Here is a 19,169-nt window from a genome sequence, read left to right on the forward strand (position 1 = left end):
ATGTTTTAAATTGCAGCTACAATTCAAACATGTCATTTTAAATTGAGGCCAATTAGAAGCTAGAAAGAAAAACATGTGACATCACAGTATATAACAGCAATCTACAAGCAAATATAAATGTTAATCATAAGAGCAAGCAACTTCAGTTTCACAGTTTAAACATACAAATTTTAATACTGACCAACAGGCGTGTCCTCCGAAAGGCTGAGAAGTGCCATGTTCCCGTTTGTGCTTCTGGCTCCATTATCAAAGAAATAGGGGGCATAATTTGCCTGAACTGCAATTAAAACAAAACAGAAGCCAAACAAAAGCATTTTGTAGGTGGCAGTTATTTGGCTGGCTCAGTTACCTGACTCTCAGTAAACAGGAGCTGTTTTGGGAATACTGTGAGTGCATAACACACCCAGTTGCTGCAATGGACCCTCAGAACTGTATCTGTATGGATATTTTTAATAAAATTACTTGCCACTGTGCCAGTATTCACACTGCAGGAAATAGAGTATATAAAAAACCTCCAAACCAACAGAAACAAAACAAGTAGCAGGATCTCCCTAAAAAATCTCAACCAGTTCCAGACAGCTTCACTGAAAAATTAACCTTTTCAGCTCACAGTGATGGAACACCTCTCCCCTACTCTACACATACAGGTCTGAAACTTGCCCAGTGCCTCACTACCTTACCCAGTATTCTTACCCAGTGTTCTAAGCACATCCTGCTGTAAAATTATGCTTACTATATGAGCAATTAGCCGTAATTAAATAGTTACTTACTTGCTGCCAGACAACAGCAAAGTTTAAAAAAAAAACAAAAACAAAACAAGAAACAACAAATTAGTTGTCATTCTACTGACTGACTTAAAGATTCAAAACAGCCCACTTGAAGCAAAACTGCAAGTACCTAAACACAGAGGATAACACAAGGATCAGCTGCCAAGGAAAATATTTCAGAACAACATTACCACATCAGTAAGGATAACTACAGGATTCACGGTTATGCTTGTACTCTCCTATATTTTTACTTAACAAAGTGATTATTGTACTCACCCAGGCAAACATGCACCAAACTGAGAAATAAGGAGGGGGTGAAATGCCTTACATGCTTCATCCCACTGAAGAAAGAGCCAACTTCTTCCATGTTTTAAGGGCTTGGTTTGGTTTTTGTTGGTTTTATTTATTTTTTTTAATCTCTCTGAAATGTGCAGGAAAGTGCCCTTCAGACTGATGTAGCAGAGAAATGTGGAAGAGGCAGTAACAGATGCTAAGATGTTAAGCGGATGACACGTCTTAATTTCTGAGGAATTTAAAGAAGCTCCTTCCTACCACCTAATTAGACCAATTACTTTGCAGGGAGCTGTGGGACTCATCTCTGAGACAAGATATGGAGTAATCAGTGTAACTCTCATGTTTTGCTGTTGGTACTGTATTTCTGCTGTCCAAACTCACAAGTCAGGGAGAAGGTAAAGTAGAAATTTGTTTTCTTTCTGAACTCTATCTTTAATTCTCTAAGCCAGTTCTCTGTTTATGAGAGCTAAAATAAGTTTATTTTTATTTTAGCTTTGGTAATCTCAAGAAACTACAACAGAAGAAAATCTAATATTAGCAAAAACAATAGAAATTATTGTTACCATTTCGAAGAAAACACTTATGATAGCAAAAAAATACACAACATTGCATATTAAAAATGCACAAGTAAAAGTGTTCTTTTTATGAGTTGGCCTGATCATGTAATTCTTAAACTGCATGAATTGCTGAAAGCATCTTTTACTTTCAGCAGGCAATTTTCAACATACTAAAAAGTGTGTTTAACCATCAACACATCGAAAAAGTTAACAGAGTGGCTTTTTTTAATTGCTTGTTTTGACATTTAGAAGGTGTTTCCACTAACTTAAAATATACATCATGCAATACACTATATGGTTGAAAATCAGGCACTCTGGGAGGAAGTTCACAGATAAACCTGCTTGAAAGGAGCTCCATCAGTGACAAAATGTGACTCTGACCCTTGTGGTCCCTTCCAGCTCAGACGATTCTGGGATTCTGCAGCACTTGGCTGCCAAGCGTGGAGATGTCAACGTTGGAGCTGAGCTGTTTAAACCTGACCTGCAGCAAAGCACTTGCCCTTTAAGGATGTGTTAATGGAATTTTCTGGGTTATTTAATTAACAGTCAGAGTGAAAGAAATGTCTAAGAAATTAATCAGTCAAAGAGTTCCCCATTGCAGTGCTTTAAAGAGTGGCAGAAGCTGCACATGCTGCCTGGCAGTGACCCTCTCTGGGTGGCTGCAGTGGCACAGGTGAGGCGGGCACATGCAGTGGAGACACTGAAAGCAGGTGCAGAGCCAGGAAGCAGCTTCACACAGGGCAACAGTGGAGGGTTTTGGCTCCCTCATTCAACCACACGTTTTATCACTATTTGCTAAAGTTTCAGAAGGGAGCAGGTCATTGCTCCCTAGACATAATCCCACAGACAGAGTGTCCCCTCCCAGCCCTGGCCTGCAGGGGCAGAGCTGAAGATGGGCAGTGCTCCAGGGATAGCTTTCATCACTCATGGAGGGGAGGGACAGGCTGGGCAGTTTCTATATATTTTTCCTACAGAGGGAGCTGGCAGTTAGTTCCTGTCACACATTTATAGTGTACCTTACTGTGACCTTGGCAGAGGGAACAAATGCTGGAGGGGCCATGGAAGAGGCCTTTGCTGCAGACACAGTGCTGTGCTGCTCCCATGCTGTGCACAGGGCTTGTCTGTGCCTGCAGATCCCCTGGGACCTACAGTGCTGCTGGAAGGACACCTCTGCCTGCAGAACAAAGCAATGAAAGGCTCTCAGAAGGAGAAAAGCAAAACTCGTGGGCCAATATTAACAAAACTCATCACCCATAATGGAACTTGGCAGAGAATGGGACCGAGAGCAAAAGACTAAAAAAGGCTGCAAATGGATCAGACAAATTAATGAAGACTGGGTTCACTGATGACTAACAAATGTGATGACACAGAAGCAAAACCTGGTTCAGTAGAGCACTGCATTACCACCTGCCAGAAGCTTGGAAGTTAAACCAGGGGAAGGCTCTTTGTCATCTTTATCTCTTTCTAACCATCTCCTACGGGATCAGACCTTTGTTCTGACTCTGTATGACTGTTCCTGTAGAGCACTATTTACAGAAGCTCCATGTTGAGCCAATCTGTGACTGCAGCAGTGGCCTGTAAAGCTCAGGGAAACCTGCAGCAGGCAACTAGGAAAAACAAATGTATTTTTAGTGCATTTAAATTCATGATGTGGGGATCCAACGCTGAAAACTGTGTGGGAGCAGATACATATATAGAAGATGGGTATAAATTTAGTCCCTGTTGCAGATTTAATCATCCCACCTCTGTCAAAAGTAGCATTAAACCACTGATAAAATTACAGAAATAGACCTGCATGGTGCCCAAAAGGAAACATAAATAGCACCTAAATGTCCTCTCGTCTGCCTCCTCAATCCAGAACTAAAAACACGCTTTTTTTTCTACAGAGTATTCTCCTAGAATAAGTGATGGAGAGCTCTTGTCAAAGTTAATAGCTGTCTGTTCCCCTGGTTGCATCCCCTGGGGATCTGAATCTCTAGGGTCTGCATCTCCAAGGAAGCAAAATGTCTCCCTCCTGAATTTCAATGAGTTTGAGCTCTTAATCCCCTTACAGTTTGAAAACCTAGATAATATGTGTCTGTGCACAGTCAGATCCGTACCTAACATAGCAACATTCGACAGAGTATGTTTTTCTATCAGAAAATATACTTTGGTCAAAACCAACACAGCTCATGGACCCAGGCTTATTTTGATGCATTTTCTCCTTTGGAAGAAAAGGGGCAGGAGGAGGGCAGGAGGAGGCAGGAGGAGGTTTCAGGAAAGCAGTACCTTCTGTCCCAACATTTTTGGGAGTGGAAGGATCCCTCTCTCTACGTAGAAGAAACTTTCTATTTCATACATTTTTAGCATATCAAGTAGCAAGAAACATAAAAGAAGAATGAAATATACCCGTCTGATCTCAAATATACCCACCTGACCTGAACCAACTGGTTTCCCAGGATTCTGTTTGTTTAGTATTCAGTATGAAAAACATCCAGAAAAGATTTAGTATCTTCAGAACAGAATTTCTGGGTTTGGGTCACTGATTAGCAATATCTACTGGAGCTTTTGTGAAGCCCCCTGGGATGCCCTGAGCCATGGAGACTTTTCTTCCCCCTAAGATAAAGCTACTTCCCAACATGAAACTAAATCATTGCTGGGCACAGGGGCCAGACACAAAACCAGCCGCACACAAGGCCCTGCCAGCTCCTGCCCTGTTATCTTTCATCTCTCTGAGCCTTTGAGAATCTTGGAAGAACCTGGGTCCCACCATGTTCACTTATTTAGCCCTAAACCTTAAGCCTAAGACTAGTAGTCTTCCTTAACGTTTCTTGGCTGACAAGAAAGGGGCTTTCACTAGTACCAAGAGCTGCACTTTTCTGTTTACACAGCCCTGAATGGGGGAATTGTGGGCCACACAAAGACAGCTGTTCTTGAGCCCAGTCCCAAAGCACAGCCTAAAATGTTGACCAGACTAGAATTGGCAGCAGATGCCAACATAGAATGGCACCTAAACTGCCCCAGGAGCAGAGCCCCTCACACAACACAGCAATGCCACCAGGAGCTCAGGGTGGGGGTGGGAGGAGGCCAGTTCACAGCTGAGGGACTGAGTGCCCTGTTGTGTCACTGGAATCCCAGCTGGCACCTGCTGCCACCCGTGCTGGCAGGGGGCATGGAGAGAAATTACTCTTCCCACATCGTGGGTGGCCCTTCCACCTCAGGGCAATCACATTAGAGCTGCCCACCTGGGGAACGCCTGCTCGGCATATTAATGGCAGTTTTCATGAGTTGCATTTCAATCAGTTTTTTGGATGCTTACATGCATTTGCAATTTAAAAATAGTGAGAAAAGTAAAATGAGGCCACTCTCATCACTTGGGCTATGCAAATTTGTTAAAATGACATGGAATTTTTGGTAGTCATGACAGATTAAAATGCAAACCAATAAACACTTCCTTCTCCCTCTCACTGTTATTCTCTTGTTATTAATTGAATGAATTTAACATTCTAAAAGGAAATGAGCTCATTGTTACAGTTCTGACACATGGAGGTCCAAGTTCAGTTTTCATATCTAGCACAGACAGTCTATAAATAGCCCAAGATCATTAAATTTACATAGATGTAATCAAAAGATAGTGATGTGATCATTAGTGATCTTGGTTAAATTTATAAACCTCTCTTAGCTTAGTAATTCCAGGCTGAAAGTGACACTGTACTGTTTGGTTTAAGGATTTTAGCAAACAACATGAGTTGTAATTCAGCTGTAATACACATCCTTTTTTATACTGCAGCTCCACTAAGCAGCTATGCTAAACCTCAGCAATGTGCAGGAGAATGGTGAAACCTAGGTAGTATCACAGAATGGTTTGTGTTGGAAGGGACCTTTAAAGCTCATCTGGTCCAAATCCCTGCAATGGGCAGGGACATCTTCAACTAGATCAGGTTGCTCCTGAATGTTTCCAGGGACAGGGCATCTACAGCTTCTCAGGGCAGCCAGTATTTCACTACCCTCATCAGAAAAAAGTTAGTCTGATAAAAGACATAGCATGAAAAAGACTTTGTAACTCAACTGATTCAGGAAGATACACCCACAAAGCAGAAGGAGGAAAATATTCCTCATGCATGGAAAGGAAAACCAAGATTTAGAGAGGTGACTACAAGAATTACATCACCTTGAACCCCTTGGATTTGAACCCCCCCTTTTTAGGATAACAAGAACAGAAACACTCAGCCATGATGTTCTTATCTCCAAAGGAATTAAGAAATTACAATGTCAGGAAAACAGAGGGAGAGCAGACACCAAGTATCTAGCAATTTTAGCATTTCACAGTGGCTTTAAAACAGACAACAAAGTGCTTTCCAAACAAAATGTGGTGGGAATTTTTTCCACACAGGTAAAGATATGGCACTTTCATCCTGTCAGAAAAAAATGCTAGTTTACACACCAAAAATCTCAGAGCAGTTGCCTGCATGATTTATCATGAGTTATTGTCATTCACTGTGGGTGGCAGCAGAGGTTTGGGGAATTCCTGGGAAAAAGAAGTAACTTCATCTCAGATACAGCTTCTCCTGGTTTTAGTCTGCCAAAAAGTGTTTTATAGCACTTGCAAAAAAGGTGCTGCAGGTAACTGAAGAAAGGGGAACATTTTCTGCAGCTGCTAAGTAATTAAAGTTCCTGATATCCATTTTACTAGCTTAGAGGCTTTTAAAGACCACTGCAAAATCCATTTACAGTTCAGTAACTTTGCTTCTTTAGAAGCCACGAATCACTCATAGTTCACTGCAACAACTCACCTTGTTTTCTTTTGACAGGGATAGAAAATGAACAAATAGTCCTTAGAATATCCAGGTATATTTAGATAGCCTACATTCACTTCAGCAGCATTATCTGTGATGGATGTGGTGCCATGGAGCATGACACAGATCTGTGTGAAGGATGCCATTTAGCAGCAGACAAGCAGTCCAAGTTATTTATGGAAGAACTAGTATTGTTCATTGTTTTGCCTGTAAAAATTATACATATAACTCAGAGTTGGGGTGTGAATAATGAATAAATCAAAATTTTATAGTTTACTCAGTGTGGCTGAGAAAAATAACAAGGCTTGTTTAGGCAGAGCAAAGAAACACTTGTGCTCTCCCCATAAATCTCCTGGCTGGTGTGCAGGCCATGGACATCCCTGTGTGGATGTCCTGCTTACAAGACTGTAACATGACTTGTTGAACCAGGGGACATATGAAAATGAAACATGCTCCTTGCACTGCCATGTCTAACCAAACTCAGCTGTTCAGTACAGGAATGGCACAAATGCAAACACTACAGGTGAACAAAAGCCCTCGCTAGAGATCAGCTCTGGACCACACCAGCACTTGGGCCACAGGGGCTGATGCAGCCCCTGGATTTTACTCAGGTAAATGTACCAAACTGTGACTACAGGTGGCTCTTCCTGTGACCTCTCTTGGGAATGCAGAGGTGTGCCTTAAACCATTCTCAAAAGGAAATCCCACAACTCAGCAACTCTTACACCGGACTAATTGATGAGGTACTTACCTTGTTAGGATATGGAGATCCAACTGGCCAGGACATACTCCAGCCTTTCCCTTGGATTGCTGTGTCCAGAGGAAACCTGAGTATCCAGGCAACCTTACACCAAAGCAGTGCTTGTCCTTAACCTATAAAACAAGAAATATGTCAACAAATTTTCTATTACAGGAACATTAAATACTCAACTTTGAAGTAATTTACCTCCAAAACATGTGGGACTATCGCTCTATTCCCACTTACATCAACTATCTACTCTTTGCCTGGAGAGATTTCTACAATCAGTGTGTGTATGATGGTTCTCAAATCAAGTAGTTTAACCTGTTTAGAGCCCAAAGATTGTCTCTTCATTCTACTAGCTCTACCTGTGAGCACTGTGCTCTCACTGTCTCCTTCCACAATTTCCAGTACTTTATCTCAAAATGCTGTACTTACTTATCTTTTTTGTTTAAAGAATCTATCAATAAGATAAATCAAGAAAACTACATAGCAAGAATCTCAGCAATAGATGTTAAATTGAAGAATGAATAAAATACCTGAGAAGAGACTTCCACATCTGCTAACTAAGATTACATGATCCAAAGTTATTGCAGTGAATGCTGAAATACAAATTAAATGACAGAAAAATCCCTTTTCATACTGTGGCTTTAAGATGATTATATGGTGCCTTGAAATGGAGATGTTCAAATCCTGTAAGTGTCCTTGGTACAAAATTATTGTCTGAAAACAAACAAGGCAATGCAGCACCATTTTATAACATATTTTTTGAAAATGTACACTCCAGTCAGTCTCATGGACAGAAATTAATGGAGACAAATTAATGTAGTTCAGCACTTGAGGAAATTCAGACAGCAGAATAATTTCTTTGAGATACCACACAGACAAAGAATGGGTGCGGGACCATCATGCTAAGAGACAAAATATTAATTTCCTATTCAGTGAGAACCAACAAGGAGGAAAACTTGACATGTTTCGGAACAAAAGAAAGCATGGAAACAATGTTGAGGAAGGAAATAGAAAGTTCTGTTCAAGAGACAGGAAAAAGTGCAAAGCACATTTTATAATAAAATTATGAAGAGCAGGTTGACTTTACTGCTCAGACTCAAGGATCTTTTTTAGAAACTGCTGAGTCTTGATTTAAATGGAAATTTAAGAGGAGCTCCTTTCAAAGACTATCAAGGGTGGAGCTTATGAGGTTAAGGTCAACATGCACATAGTGCTTTCTCTCTTTTCATCAACCACACACCTGAAGATGTGTGTAGAATAAAGCAGCAATATTGGTATATATTTAACTAAGTAAAAGGAAAATGCTGAATTGTTTAACCTTGGTACATTCAAAGAACATTAAAGAGCTCAGTGACAATTGCCATCATTTATTGTTTCCCAAGTAATGGAAGTTAAACAACTGGAAAGCCACTGAGTCAAAAAGAATGCTTTAAAGAGGGACTTGAAGACACTGTTGCATTATCTCAGCTCACACAGAATCTTGTTTTTAACCACCTCACTGTTTCTCTGATAGCACTCATAAACAGATAGACTTCTTCACACGTTTTTTTTCCTATGAAGACATCTTCCTTTACAGGCATATTGATCTCTTGGGGAGAAATCTGTGATGCAGATAGGTTTTAGCAGTGCTTGGTGAACAGGCCACACAACTGGCACTGACCGTGACACAGGGTTCTGGGACAACACAAATGGGAAGCTTTGTGTGGAGGACCCACCTAGCAAAGACAGAATTTTCCAGTGCACTTCAGTTTTGGGAAACAATTGGAAGCACATTCTACAGAGGTTTGATTTTCAGAGACCAGGCAAACACCAAAGGGTGCCTCAGGAATATGTCTTTTTGCCCCCTGAGGTTGGCATCAGTGTTGAAGACCAAACAACATGACAAAACCCAGCAGAAAAGCACTCTTCTTCACTAACCCAAGCAGCATCTTGCTTGTCATGTGCTTGACGGAAACCCTGCTGCTGTTTGGCTTTTGCGCCTGGAGATCCTTTAGCCAGGATGTATCCATTGCTGTGACTCCACCACTCTTCTCACAAATGGAGTGCACAGCAATGGGGCTAAATGATTGTACAGGTGCCTGGTGGGCAGTTAAGGAACAGGCAATTTTGTGCGCCGTACCTTTGAATGCTCAGACTCCAGTGCCTCCTAGACCAGGTGTAAATCACCAGCCCTGAGTACCTGTGCTGTACCAGCAGTGGGAGCAATCAGCTCTTAAAGGAACATCCCAGCTGCAGCCTGAGTGTCTGACAGAAACTGGGCCTGGTACGAGAGCTTCTTGGGAGAGCTGAGGTGGTTGTGGCGGCAGAAGCCGGACCAGTCACGTTCATCTGAGGATCACTCATAGTGACCTGATTTCCCTGATAACGTGTTCAGAGCCTGACCAGATGGCATTGTGAGTGTAAGGTGCTTATCCTACAGGAAATCTGTCCTTAGCTCCCTTGTGGAGCATCAGCCTGAAAACGTGGAATTAAATCCCTAACACTTGGAAGATAGTCACAGTCAGTACATCTGAAACACACAAACAAATGTTGAATAGCAACTTGAACAAATCCATATCCAGACACTGAACTCTAGCAGAGATCCCACCAATGCACCATTGAAGACAGAAGTAAATTTTGGGAATTCCTTCTGTGCCAATAGCCCTGCTCTAAGATCAGAAGACAAAGCATGAAAGAACAGTTATGTTTTCAAAACCAAGGTAGATTATCCAATGGCTGCTGTAAGTCTTATAATACTGAAGGCTACTGAGAACCACAGGCATATGTGGAGTGGAACCAATGCCCTTGCTCCTGCAATTAGGGAGCTCTCTCTGCTCCCCAACAGCAATTAAAAAAATGAGTCCTGCAGAGCAATTAGCTATGGTCAAGATAACTGCTTACATCTAATAACAACTGAGGTAAAAAAATGACGGTGTAAGTGGGTTTTTCCCTCAACCTAACAGGGGACAAAAGAGACGAGCTTTGGATAAATTCTTCTCAGAAAAAACTTCAGTAAAATGTGCGCATACACCTGACCTGCCTCCACAATCTGTCAGTATTTTCCTAAAGCTATTCATGAGGGAGTAGTTAGCAATAACTTCCGACAAAACAGTCAGGCAACAGGACCTCAGACTTGATCCAATGAATACTGAAGCCACCATGAGTCTCCTACTCAGCTTTGGCAAGAGTTAGCTGTGTATCTACACAGGAAGTATTTATCCTTCTGCTTTTATATTTCAGCTGAGTTTATTGTTTGAGATGACCTTGTTCATGGAGGACGGTAGTTTTCCTTAGCAAATGGGATCACAGGAAGTTGCACACCTGTAGTCCATGCTTTGGATAAACAGAACTTCTCCAGAGCCAAAATCCTGATTTCCATGAGGCTGCCTGGGTCCCTGCATCAGTTGTGAGCCACACAGTCTAGAGGGCTGAAAAGCCAACATCAAGAGCCCCCATTACAACTTTTGGGATAATATTTTGTATAAAGAATACATATTTTTATTTCTCCTACTACCCACTTAGAAAAAAAAGGAATCCCAAAACTTGCCTCTACACCAATACTCCCTGTCAGCAGGGATCATTTCTCCTGTGCTCCTGACAATTCACAGTCATAGTGCCAAATAAAACAGACTGATTTGGTGTTAGCTGGTGGTATTAAGCTGTAAACAAAGTGAGGAGCCACCTGGCTCACTTAATTGACAGGGTCAGACCAGGATTCAACATCTGTTCTGTCAGGCATAGAGGCACTTCAGAAACATCCTTATTGCAACTTAAGGGCTGTGCAATTTTCTTGCTTGACAGCCGAATGCACACAAAACCACAAAAAATGCATTTGTCAGCTTGGACAAGATAAATTTACTACTTTATATAAGCATACAGCTTGTGTATTTTGAAAAGCCACTGAGCAAATATGTTTCTCTTCTGGTAATGCCAGACAAATACATGTAGAAGTGAAAGGAAAACAAAAGGAAGAACAGATGCCTGTAAGTTAAACTATGATCAGATGGTAGCTCTGTCCTACCACATGGGGAAATGGCCTGGTACATAAGAGTCAAACTCTGTTGGGGAATTACTTTCAAGAGGACACAGAACATTCTGATACCTCTATATGAAGCAACAAATCATTTAGGCAGAAGTCATAATTCATGCTGAAATAATTTGGAGATTCCTGCTTTAGTCTACTCAGCCAAGCCTAGGACCTCACACAAGTAGTGTCTTTAACTTGAATAGCCCCCAACCAGGGATTGAGGCCAGTCTGGGAAACTTGGTGAGTAAAAATAATTAAGTGCATTAAATTATGTCCTGGGATCTCTCCAGAGATCCAGAGTATTTCTGTAATAATTGTGTTAATGGTCTCTGGGGCTTATGCTTTTGTTATCAGAGGGAACAATTTTCCTGAAGGAGGGTTGGAGAGTTTGGAGAGTGCCATTTGGAGGGTGTAAGGCAAAGAGGAAAATCATTCAGCATTTTTCAGATATAAAAGAGAAGGGCTTAAACTCACATTAGAAAAAAGAATCTTCAAATCTGTTAGTGGTGCTTTGTACAGAGCTGTAAACACATGGCCATATTTTACAGAGTAAAACCCTGCTGCAAACAATACCAAAAATGCTTTTTACATTTACTTGTCATTTATATTATACAGATTCTTTCTGTGAGCTCCACAAAACAATAGAAATAAAATATGTTGGCCCCCTGACCAGCAACAGAACAATGAAACACAGTTCCTTCACCAACCTCCTGATTCAGAGGTCTTGCAAGGAGGACTGGCAGCTCCTTTATCTTTGATATAAAAGTGCTATGCATGGTCAGGTCTCAAAAAGAGGAAGCTGAGTGTCAGATCTACCTACTCTCAAAACCAATATGAAAATAAAGTAATAGCAAGCACACAGAAGACCCAGAATTGCTCAGTACAATAGAAACATTCTCAATAAGAGCAGGACAGTGAATAAGTGCCCATAAACTTGACCTTTTGGAATTGCATTTGCCTGTGTGTGTTACAACAGATCTCTGAGTGTTCCCATTCAACTCCCCCAAATTGTGAAGGGCACCGAAATAATTTCTATCATACTGACAATTATGTTAAGAGAAAGAGTAGTACTATGAGTACTGAGGGAAAAATTACTATTTGTAATCTGCAATTTCCCCAGCAGCAGAAAAGGTTTCTACTCCTCCTCACATTCACTAGAAGGAAAACTGAATTTATGAACAAAAGTAATTCAGTTTTAAGGACTCTCCCCCAGGCAGAGAAATAGCAGCAATGCAGAGGACAGTTAGGAAAGGACAGAAGATACATGAGTAAAGTATCAGCAGGTGCTTCAGTTTCTCTGTTATTCAGCCCTTTGGTATTATTCTTAGCATTTATTTCATGCTCCAGTAAGCTTTGTTTATTGAGGTGATCACACAACTCCGGTTTCTTGAAAGAACAGCTGTCTTCTGGCTTCAGAGGAACAGATGAAATCTGATTAGGTTTCATATCTTTTCAGTATGTTCTTTAATAACCACCTGAAGACACTCTTAAGGAAGTTAAGAACCAGGCCACTTTGATTTTAAAGTCAGATTTAGCCCCCTTGGAAGACATATTGAAAAGCTTACTTGAATCTGGCCCATCCCCACTATTTTAGCAACCTGCTTATCTAGTTTCTCAGCCCTTTCTAAATGATGAGAATTTTATCATTTGTAGAAATCTACTTCCAAGTGGATTGCAGGCACAAAGCACAAAGGCTGCAGGAAAAGTCATCAATGCCTGGCTACAAACAAACACCTTTGTTAATATAAAATAAATCATTCAAAGAAAAGGTTAAATATGTGTGTATACTGATAACTAGAAACAAAAGCATCAACCCTTTGCCACCTCTTAGGCAATCTAGAAATACAAACCAGTGCAATTCAGCCACCTCTTCAACCAGCTCTCTTCATTCTCTTACTTGAGGAGCTAAATCCCTGTTTGGTGCAGAGGCATATTCAACTGACACAAAGTCTGGTGGCAGCCAGACAGCTTTTCCTGGCTCTTTCTGCCAGGAAAATACTAATACTAACAAAGGTGCCTGAGTGAAGGAATGAATAAACAGTACTGAAGCCTTTCCCCAAAGAAAACAGCAATATACACTCATGTCCTATCTGTGAAAGGAGGGTCCTCAAGCAAGTAAAGCATTGTGAGTCGTGCATGTGGGCAGATGCTTTTCACCCTCCACTCAGTCTGCTCATTTTAGCTGTGGAAGTGGTCCAGAAATCACCAGAGTGACTGGCTGAGGACAAGGCTTGCAGTATTTCCTTTTTACCAGTTGAGTCATTTTAAAACTTGTACCTGTAAAACAAACATGGAAAAGACAGAAAATTGAGAGATTTGTTTAACTGGGAGTGTGTACAGTAGCACAGAACTTAAATATCTGAAGTTCAGCCATGTTTGTATGGGCAAGCTTAGATCAGCAGTGATCTGAAAATAAAAAGGGATGGATGTGATGGCAATTTTTTTTCTTTTCATTAGGTTGCTGGAGGTCACTGACTCCCAGCAGCCTCTTTTCTCTTCGTGAGGGTACCCAATTACTGAAAGTTTGCTGCTGCTGCAAGTTTCCATAGTCAGGTGAAGGTCTTCATACACATAGGATGATGCTACTGTCTCTTCAGAGCTTGAATTCTGCAACTGACACATTAAACAGTATCTTCCCTGTACCATCATCACATTCTCCCTATTTCCTGGACAGAAGCCACAGATTGACACTGGCTTGAAGCATTTGCTTTCTGGGACAGCAGTCATTTCTGATGGAATGACAACATCCTAGGGAAAGTGGTTTTGCTCCAAAAGAAGTAACCAGTGTGGTTATATTAACCCCCTCCTCAAGCTACACTGAGTTGGCCTCCAAGTGGCTTTGCAGCTTGCCCATGGCACACGCCCAGTACAAAGAACAGGGCCGAGCAATGCTGAGAAACAGTCCCTGTGCTTTGCCTGCAGACTATAAAGCAAGTAATATCCCCCTAGAAAAGACAGCACAAGTCACCCAGAAATCTCATAGCAACAACACAAAACAAACATTGTACAATTCCAGTCCTGAACTGCACATTAAACAGAAGAGTTCAGCTTTGGACAGTTGCTGCATTAGACCCAACTTTCACATCTGCCTCTCAGTAAGAGCAGAAACCAATTCAGATCTAGCATTTTGACACAAGCAGATCTGAGGAAGTCATTTGCAGCAGAAAGGTGCACCCTATATAGAAGCAAATAAATAACAATCCCTGACCTAAAAAACGTTTGGCTGCCGGTAAGGACAGGAGACTGATTACAGTAAGCATATTGGACTGCTCAGGGAAGCAGGGCAGAGTGTAACAGGACTAGCAAAGACTGTAAAGTATTACTGTGCTTGCAACAGAGGAAAGCATTTCAGATTCCCTTTGTAGGAGATCTCTGTGGTGAATTTACAGGTTTTAATGGAGTGCTTCTTTGTACTCCTTTCTCCCCTTCAGCACAGTACCTTCCATTGCTCTGTGAGACCAGCATCAGTGTACTGAATTCATCCACAGGAAACAGCAGCCTGCTTTCAAAGGAACATTCTCTTTGCAAGCACTTTTATCAGAGAGATTTCATGCCTGTTGCATGTAAAAAAGCCTGAAACACCCCCTGTTTTGTCAGATAGCAGGAGGTACTCAGATTGAAAAGTAACAGCTGTGTTATCACACGAAGTCTCAGTAACATGGAAAAGGTACAGGATCAGGCAGGCAGCAGCACGTGTGATCCAGATCAGGCCAGGAGTGACAGAAGCCACCTCTGTGCCTCTGGCACTGCACTACCCAGGCCTTGTGGGCCAACTGGGAACCTGCTATCACTCAAGCCCTCAGCTGCTACTACCTGTGCTGATTAAATGAGGAGCCCCAGACAGCTATAAACCCCTAACCCATAATAATGCTGCAATTTGTTCACTCCTCCTGGTACCAATGGGATTCTGCCTATAAAACAGAGCCCATGATTCAGCACTCGGAGACTGGACGGGAAGGAAAGGCTCCACTTAAAGGAAAACTGTAGAGAAACACAAAGATTTCCACCTAAGTTATCTAAATATAAAAAGTAATAAAGCATTTAAGATATTTTATCAGCTAGAATGAATTTTCTTGGAACTTCAAATTAGTAATTTTATGGTTAAAAGATTAGAAATAGGAAATAGACTATTTTAGATCAAATTCTTTATCTTTAGAGTTTAACAAAAGTTATCAGCTAGGCATTTTATTGCATTTAGAAACATTAAGATTTAAGATGTTAAGATTCTAAAGAGCATACTAATCCTTTTATCCTAGACTTGCTCATGGTTTAATTTTTTTTCACTGGGGTCTTACTGAAACCAGGGATATTATGGACTTTAACTTTTGCAGTCTTTAAACACACATATTTAGGACAAATTTAATCTCAGTTAATTCTTGTTCCTGGTAGAGCTGTGGGTTCAAAAATTGGATTTTTGGGAATTTACAGAATCACACTTTGGTTCATCTCTCAATACATGAGGATGAATGCAGCCACAGATGGATGGTGATGGAATACAGCCAGGCAAAGCCAGGATAATATTTCACTTTTGCAACTGTTCTTATCAATGAGCAACATTGATACTCCTTTAATCAGACTTGATCATATTTCTCTTGATTGTTTTACACTATGGGCATTAAATGGATTCTAATTTCTTTCTAATGAAGATAATATTTGCCTGCATGGAAAATTTTGTGAAGTTTGCAGATGGAAAGAACCCAGAGTGCTGTGATTTATCTCTAATGATTACCTAATTCATGTAATGAAACCGTAAACCTGTTTACCTTTATGTGCTTTTTTCTTGAGTTTGGATGCTTTTGAGCAGCAGATTCTTCTAACCTTCTGATCTAAGGGTGAAAAATAATACATTATCAGTGGAGACAGGTAATGCAAATAACTGTACATATACATTAGATGTGTCAAGAGTCCACAGACGTTTTGATTACTGTATTTACCACTGACATTCTTGTATGGAGAGATCTGCAAAACAAAGGATTATCATGACTGATTTTTAGATCTCTGCACAGCTTTGTCCCTAGGGTGGAACAGGAACTTATTTGCTCTTTTCCATCATTACTCATAGATACATCAGAGACGTTGTAAAGATTTCTTTATCCTTTGAACTGTCACATTGGCAGGCAATACAATTACTGTTACACCACTTTAAGGAAATATAAAAAATTACCAGCAGGAAAAAAGAGCATCTCTATCCAGAGGCACAGGAGTGTAGAATAAATTGCTTTGGATGGGCCAAGGCACTGAAATATTCCTTCCCTACCACACCTAAATAAGTGAGCTGTTGACTGCAGTTGACATAGTACATGCTGGACACAATAAAGGGGAAAAAAAAAGATTTACTCGGAGCTGAGGTGGAGCAGAAAGGACAGAGGCAGGTGATTTCTCATCAACAAAATCTAACATATGTTTCAGGAAATCACTGAGACACAGTTTACAGCCAAGGCTGGTGATGGAGGCTGAGCTGTCTTGTCATCATAATTTACTTCTGATGTAACCGGTTTAACATGCAAAGTACATTTATCTTGCAAACCCAGACACTTTTACTTTCACATCAGTGCTTACAGATAAGGAACAGTGTCCTTTGCATGCTTCCTCCCCACCTTCTGATTCACTGAAGTACCATGCACATAAACAAAAAGGGAACACTATTACAGGATCCTGCAGGTATTCATGTGTGTTTTATTGATATAGCCATCTCCTGTCCTTCCTGGAAAAGGCTTCCTTTATGCTCCTGAAGACACATCTAGAAATTCTCCATCTCCCTTTGCACTCTTCCTTAAGTTTTCCTTAAGGGTCATGGAAAAACTTGAATAAAAAGTAGAAAAGGCAAAGGGAGCAGAAGGACTTCAGCTACCACTGCTCTGGCAAATAGCTCTACCATTCAGAACAGACTCCAGTAAATGAGAAAACTGGGCAGCTGACAACCAATCATAAAACAGCTTCCACATGTTTCTCCATGTTTGTATTTACACACAAAGCAATTCTTAGAAGGTTTCTAGGAAATATCAAGCATGGCAAGTCTGCTGTTCCTGACCTTTGGACACTTAGCTTATTTGTTTTTCCTTATCTCACATTTATTTTCTAAATCTTGTATAAAATACACACTGCGAAAAATCATGGTGAGTCTCAGAGATTTACAATATCAAACCTCAAATCTGCACAGATAACTCTAGATTGGACCTCTCAATTTAAAAAATCCACTAAACTCTCCTCCTGCAAATGCAGGATGACATCTGCAAAGATGTGGTTATAGACAGATGGAAAATCATCTGTTTTTAAGATTTTAACTGCTCTGTGAATTTGGAATACTACAAAAAGTAACTAAGTGCTTCAAGGTAGTACAACTGAAATGTGGAATATCAGTTTTAAAAAACTCAACCAACCAACAAAAAAAACAAAGGAAAAAAAACTTAGACTGATTGAAGGTCAGAAGAGTTACTCTCACCTGTTTCACTGTTTTATACAGAACTTCTCATATACTCTGTTGACCTGATTCATGTTGCCTTGTTTAGTTAGGGCAGAAACTTTTTCCACCAACACATTCCCCACTATTGAGAGAATTATATTATTCTTAGATTGGTAGGTGGTTATCTACTGAGAAAATATAACAGGAAGTATTTTCAGAAGAGCAGGTTTCAGAACACAGATTAAGGTAAAAGTTAATCATTCTGTACTACAGGCAACAGGCAATAACAGATGAAGCACTACTGTACAAACCAAAGCACTGATATGCTACCACATTGTACAGTCCAAGTCCTTTTATAAGCTCAATCTTTCTTTTCATTGTCAAGCTCTGTTTGTTGCTCTTAATTAAAATCAACATAGTGAATAAGCATTTTATATCAAAAATGGAAAGAATGGGAGAAGAGAAACCTGTGTTAGAAGATTATATATACCGTACCTTCTGCAGCAAAGACATTGAGGCACAAAAGACAGACAAACAAAAAGCCACAAAGTGCCAGGAGCTTCATGCTTCCAACTAGTCACGAGATGTTTCCAAGGAAGCTGAAGGAGTGTCCTGGTCTCCTCCAGCCCAACCTCACCTTTTTATAAGATGGAACCAAAGGAATGTTATGTTCAGAATGGGTGGAGATTTGGCCTTTGTATTGCACTTCAATAGATGATAAGAAACAGCACTTCCTATTTAAGAAGCAATTTACTCAAAATCAGGCAGCACAGCAAGTTCCCTGCAAGTTACACAGGAGCTTGGAGTATTAAAAGTACACAGGGATGCTCTGAGACAGAGTCCTTGTCCTGTGCTTCACAGCAGCCTCTCCAGGGGACCTGGTGTGCTTCTCTGCATGCTTGGAAGGGTAGAGAGCACAGCTGAACTGAGTCTGCATGGACAGTGATCGGGGCCTGAAAAGGCAAACCAAACCCAGGCTGTTTCAATCAAAGCAATTGCCAGTGTGTTGCTAACATAATTAACAAGACAGCTGGTTAAGCAGCAGATTTCTGAGTTTATTATTAACTTCTCAGTATCTATTATATCTGAATAATTAAGTTATGGAGATTCCAGCTAACAGTTAAGATTAAGAAGTCATCAAATTCAACATAGTATCAAGGTTCACAGAGCGTACTTTGAAAAAAAAAAAAAAGTCCTTCAAGGAGGGGAAAACTACAGAGCTGAGTCTCTTAAAAAAGGCAAAAAGTTCAGGTTTGGCAACATCCAATTCTCACAGCTTAATCTGATAAGTTTTGATTCTCTAATAGCAGAGTATATTATAAGATATGTAGCCTTAAAAGGTGGGTGCAGTATCTGCAAGCCATCCAGACTTGGAATTACAGCAGGATAGAAGGCTTCATTCTGGTGCACATATATTGCCCCCACCCCCAATTTCAAAGGTTTCCTATTTCAGGTTTGGGATTTGGCTTGTTTCTTGCACTGTATCAGCAGTCCTCCAAATTGGGTCGCTCCTTTATCTAACCAAATTTAACTCCAAAAGCTTATTTCTGCAGTCCTACCTAGCAATATCCGTGTTGTGAAGATCGCTAATGCCTGACAGCCTTTCTTGTTTGCCAAGG

General features: G+C 40.7%; 1 protein-coding gene and 1 long non-coding RNA gene across 2 annotated transcripts in view; both read right to left on the reverse strand.

Annotated features, from left to right (window-relative positions):
- The window catches only part of CDHR1 (cadherin related family member 1), a 44,919-nt gene extending 43,785 nt beyond the window's left edge, over positions 1–1,134 (reverse strand). The window contains exons 1-2 of the mRNA XM_069020362.1: positions 1,044–1,134; positions 182–277 (exon numbers count right to left, since the gene is read on the reverse strand). Of these exons, the coding sequence (XP_068876463.1) occupies positions 182–277; positions 1,044–1,134 (187 nt within the window). The remainder of the gene's footprint in view (positions 1–181; positions 278–1,043) is intronic.
- An 8,841-nt stretch (positions 1,135–9,975) lies between these two features.
- LOC138112320 (uncharacterized) lies at positions 9,976–18,518 on the reverse strand. Its single transcript, XR_011151680.1, has 3 exons — positions 18,188–18,518; positions 15,911–15,973; positions 9,976–13,424 (listed from the first exon to the last, which is right to left on the reverse strand). It is a non-coding gene; the product is annotated as an uncharacterized lncRNA (long non-coding RNA).
- Positions 18,519–19,169: the final 651 nt, after the last annotated feature.

Source organism: Aphelocoma coerulescens, chromosome 6 (genome assembly GCF_041296385.1).
Source record: "Aphelocoma coerulescens isolate FSJ_1873_10779 chromosome 6, UR_Acoe_1.0, whole genome shotgun sequence".
Classification (NCBI taxonomy): domain Eukaryota; kingdom Metazoa; phylum Chordata; class Aves; order Passeriformes; family Corvidae; genus Aphelocoma; species Aphelocoma coerulescens.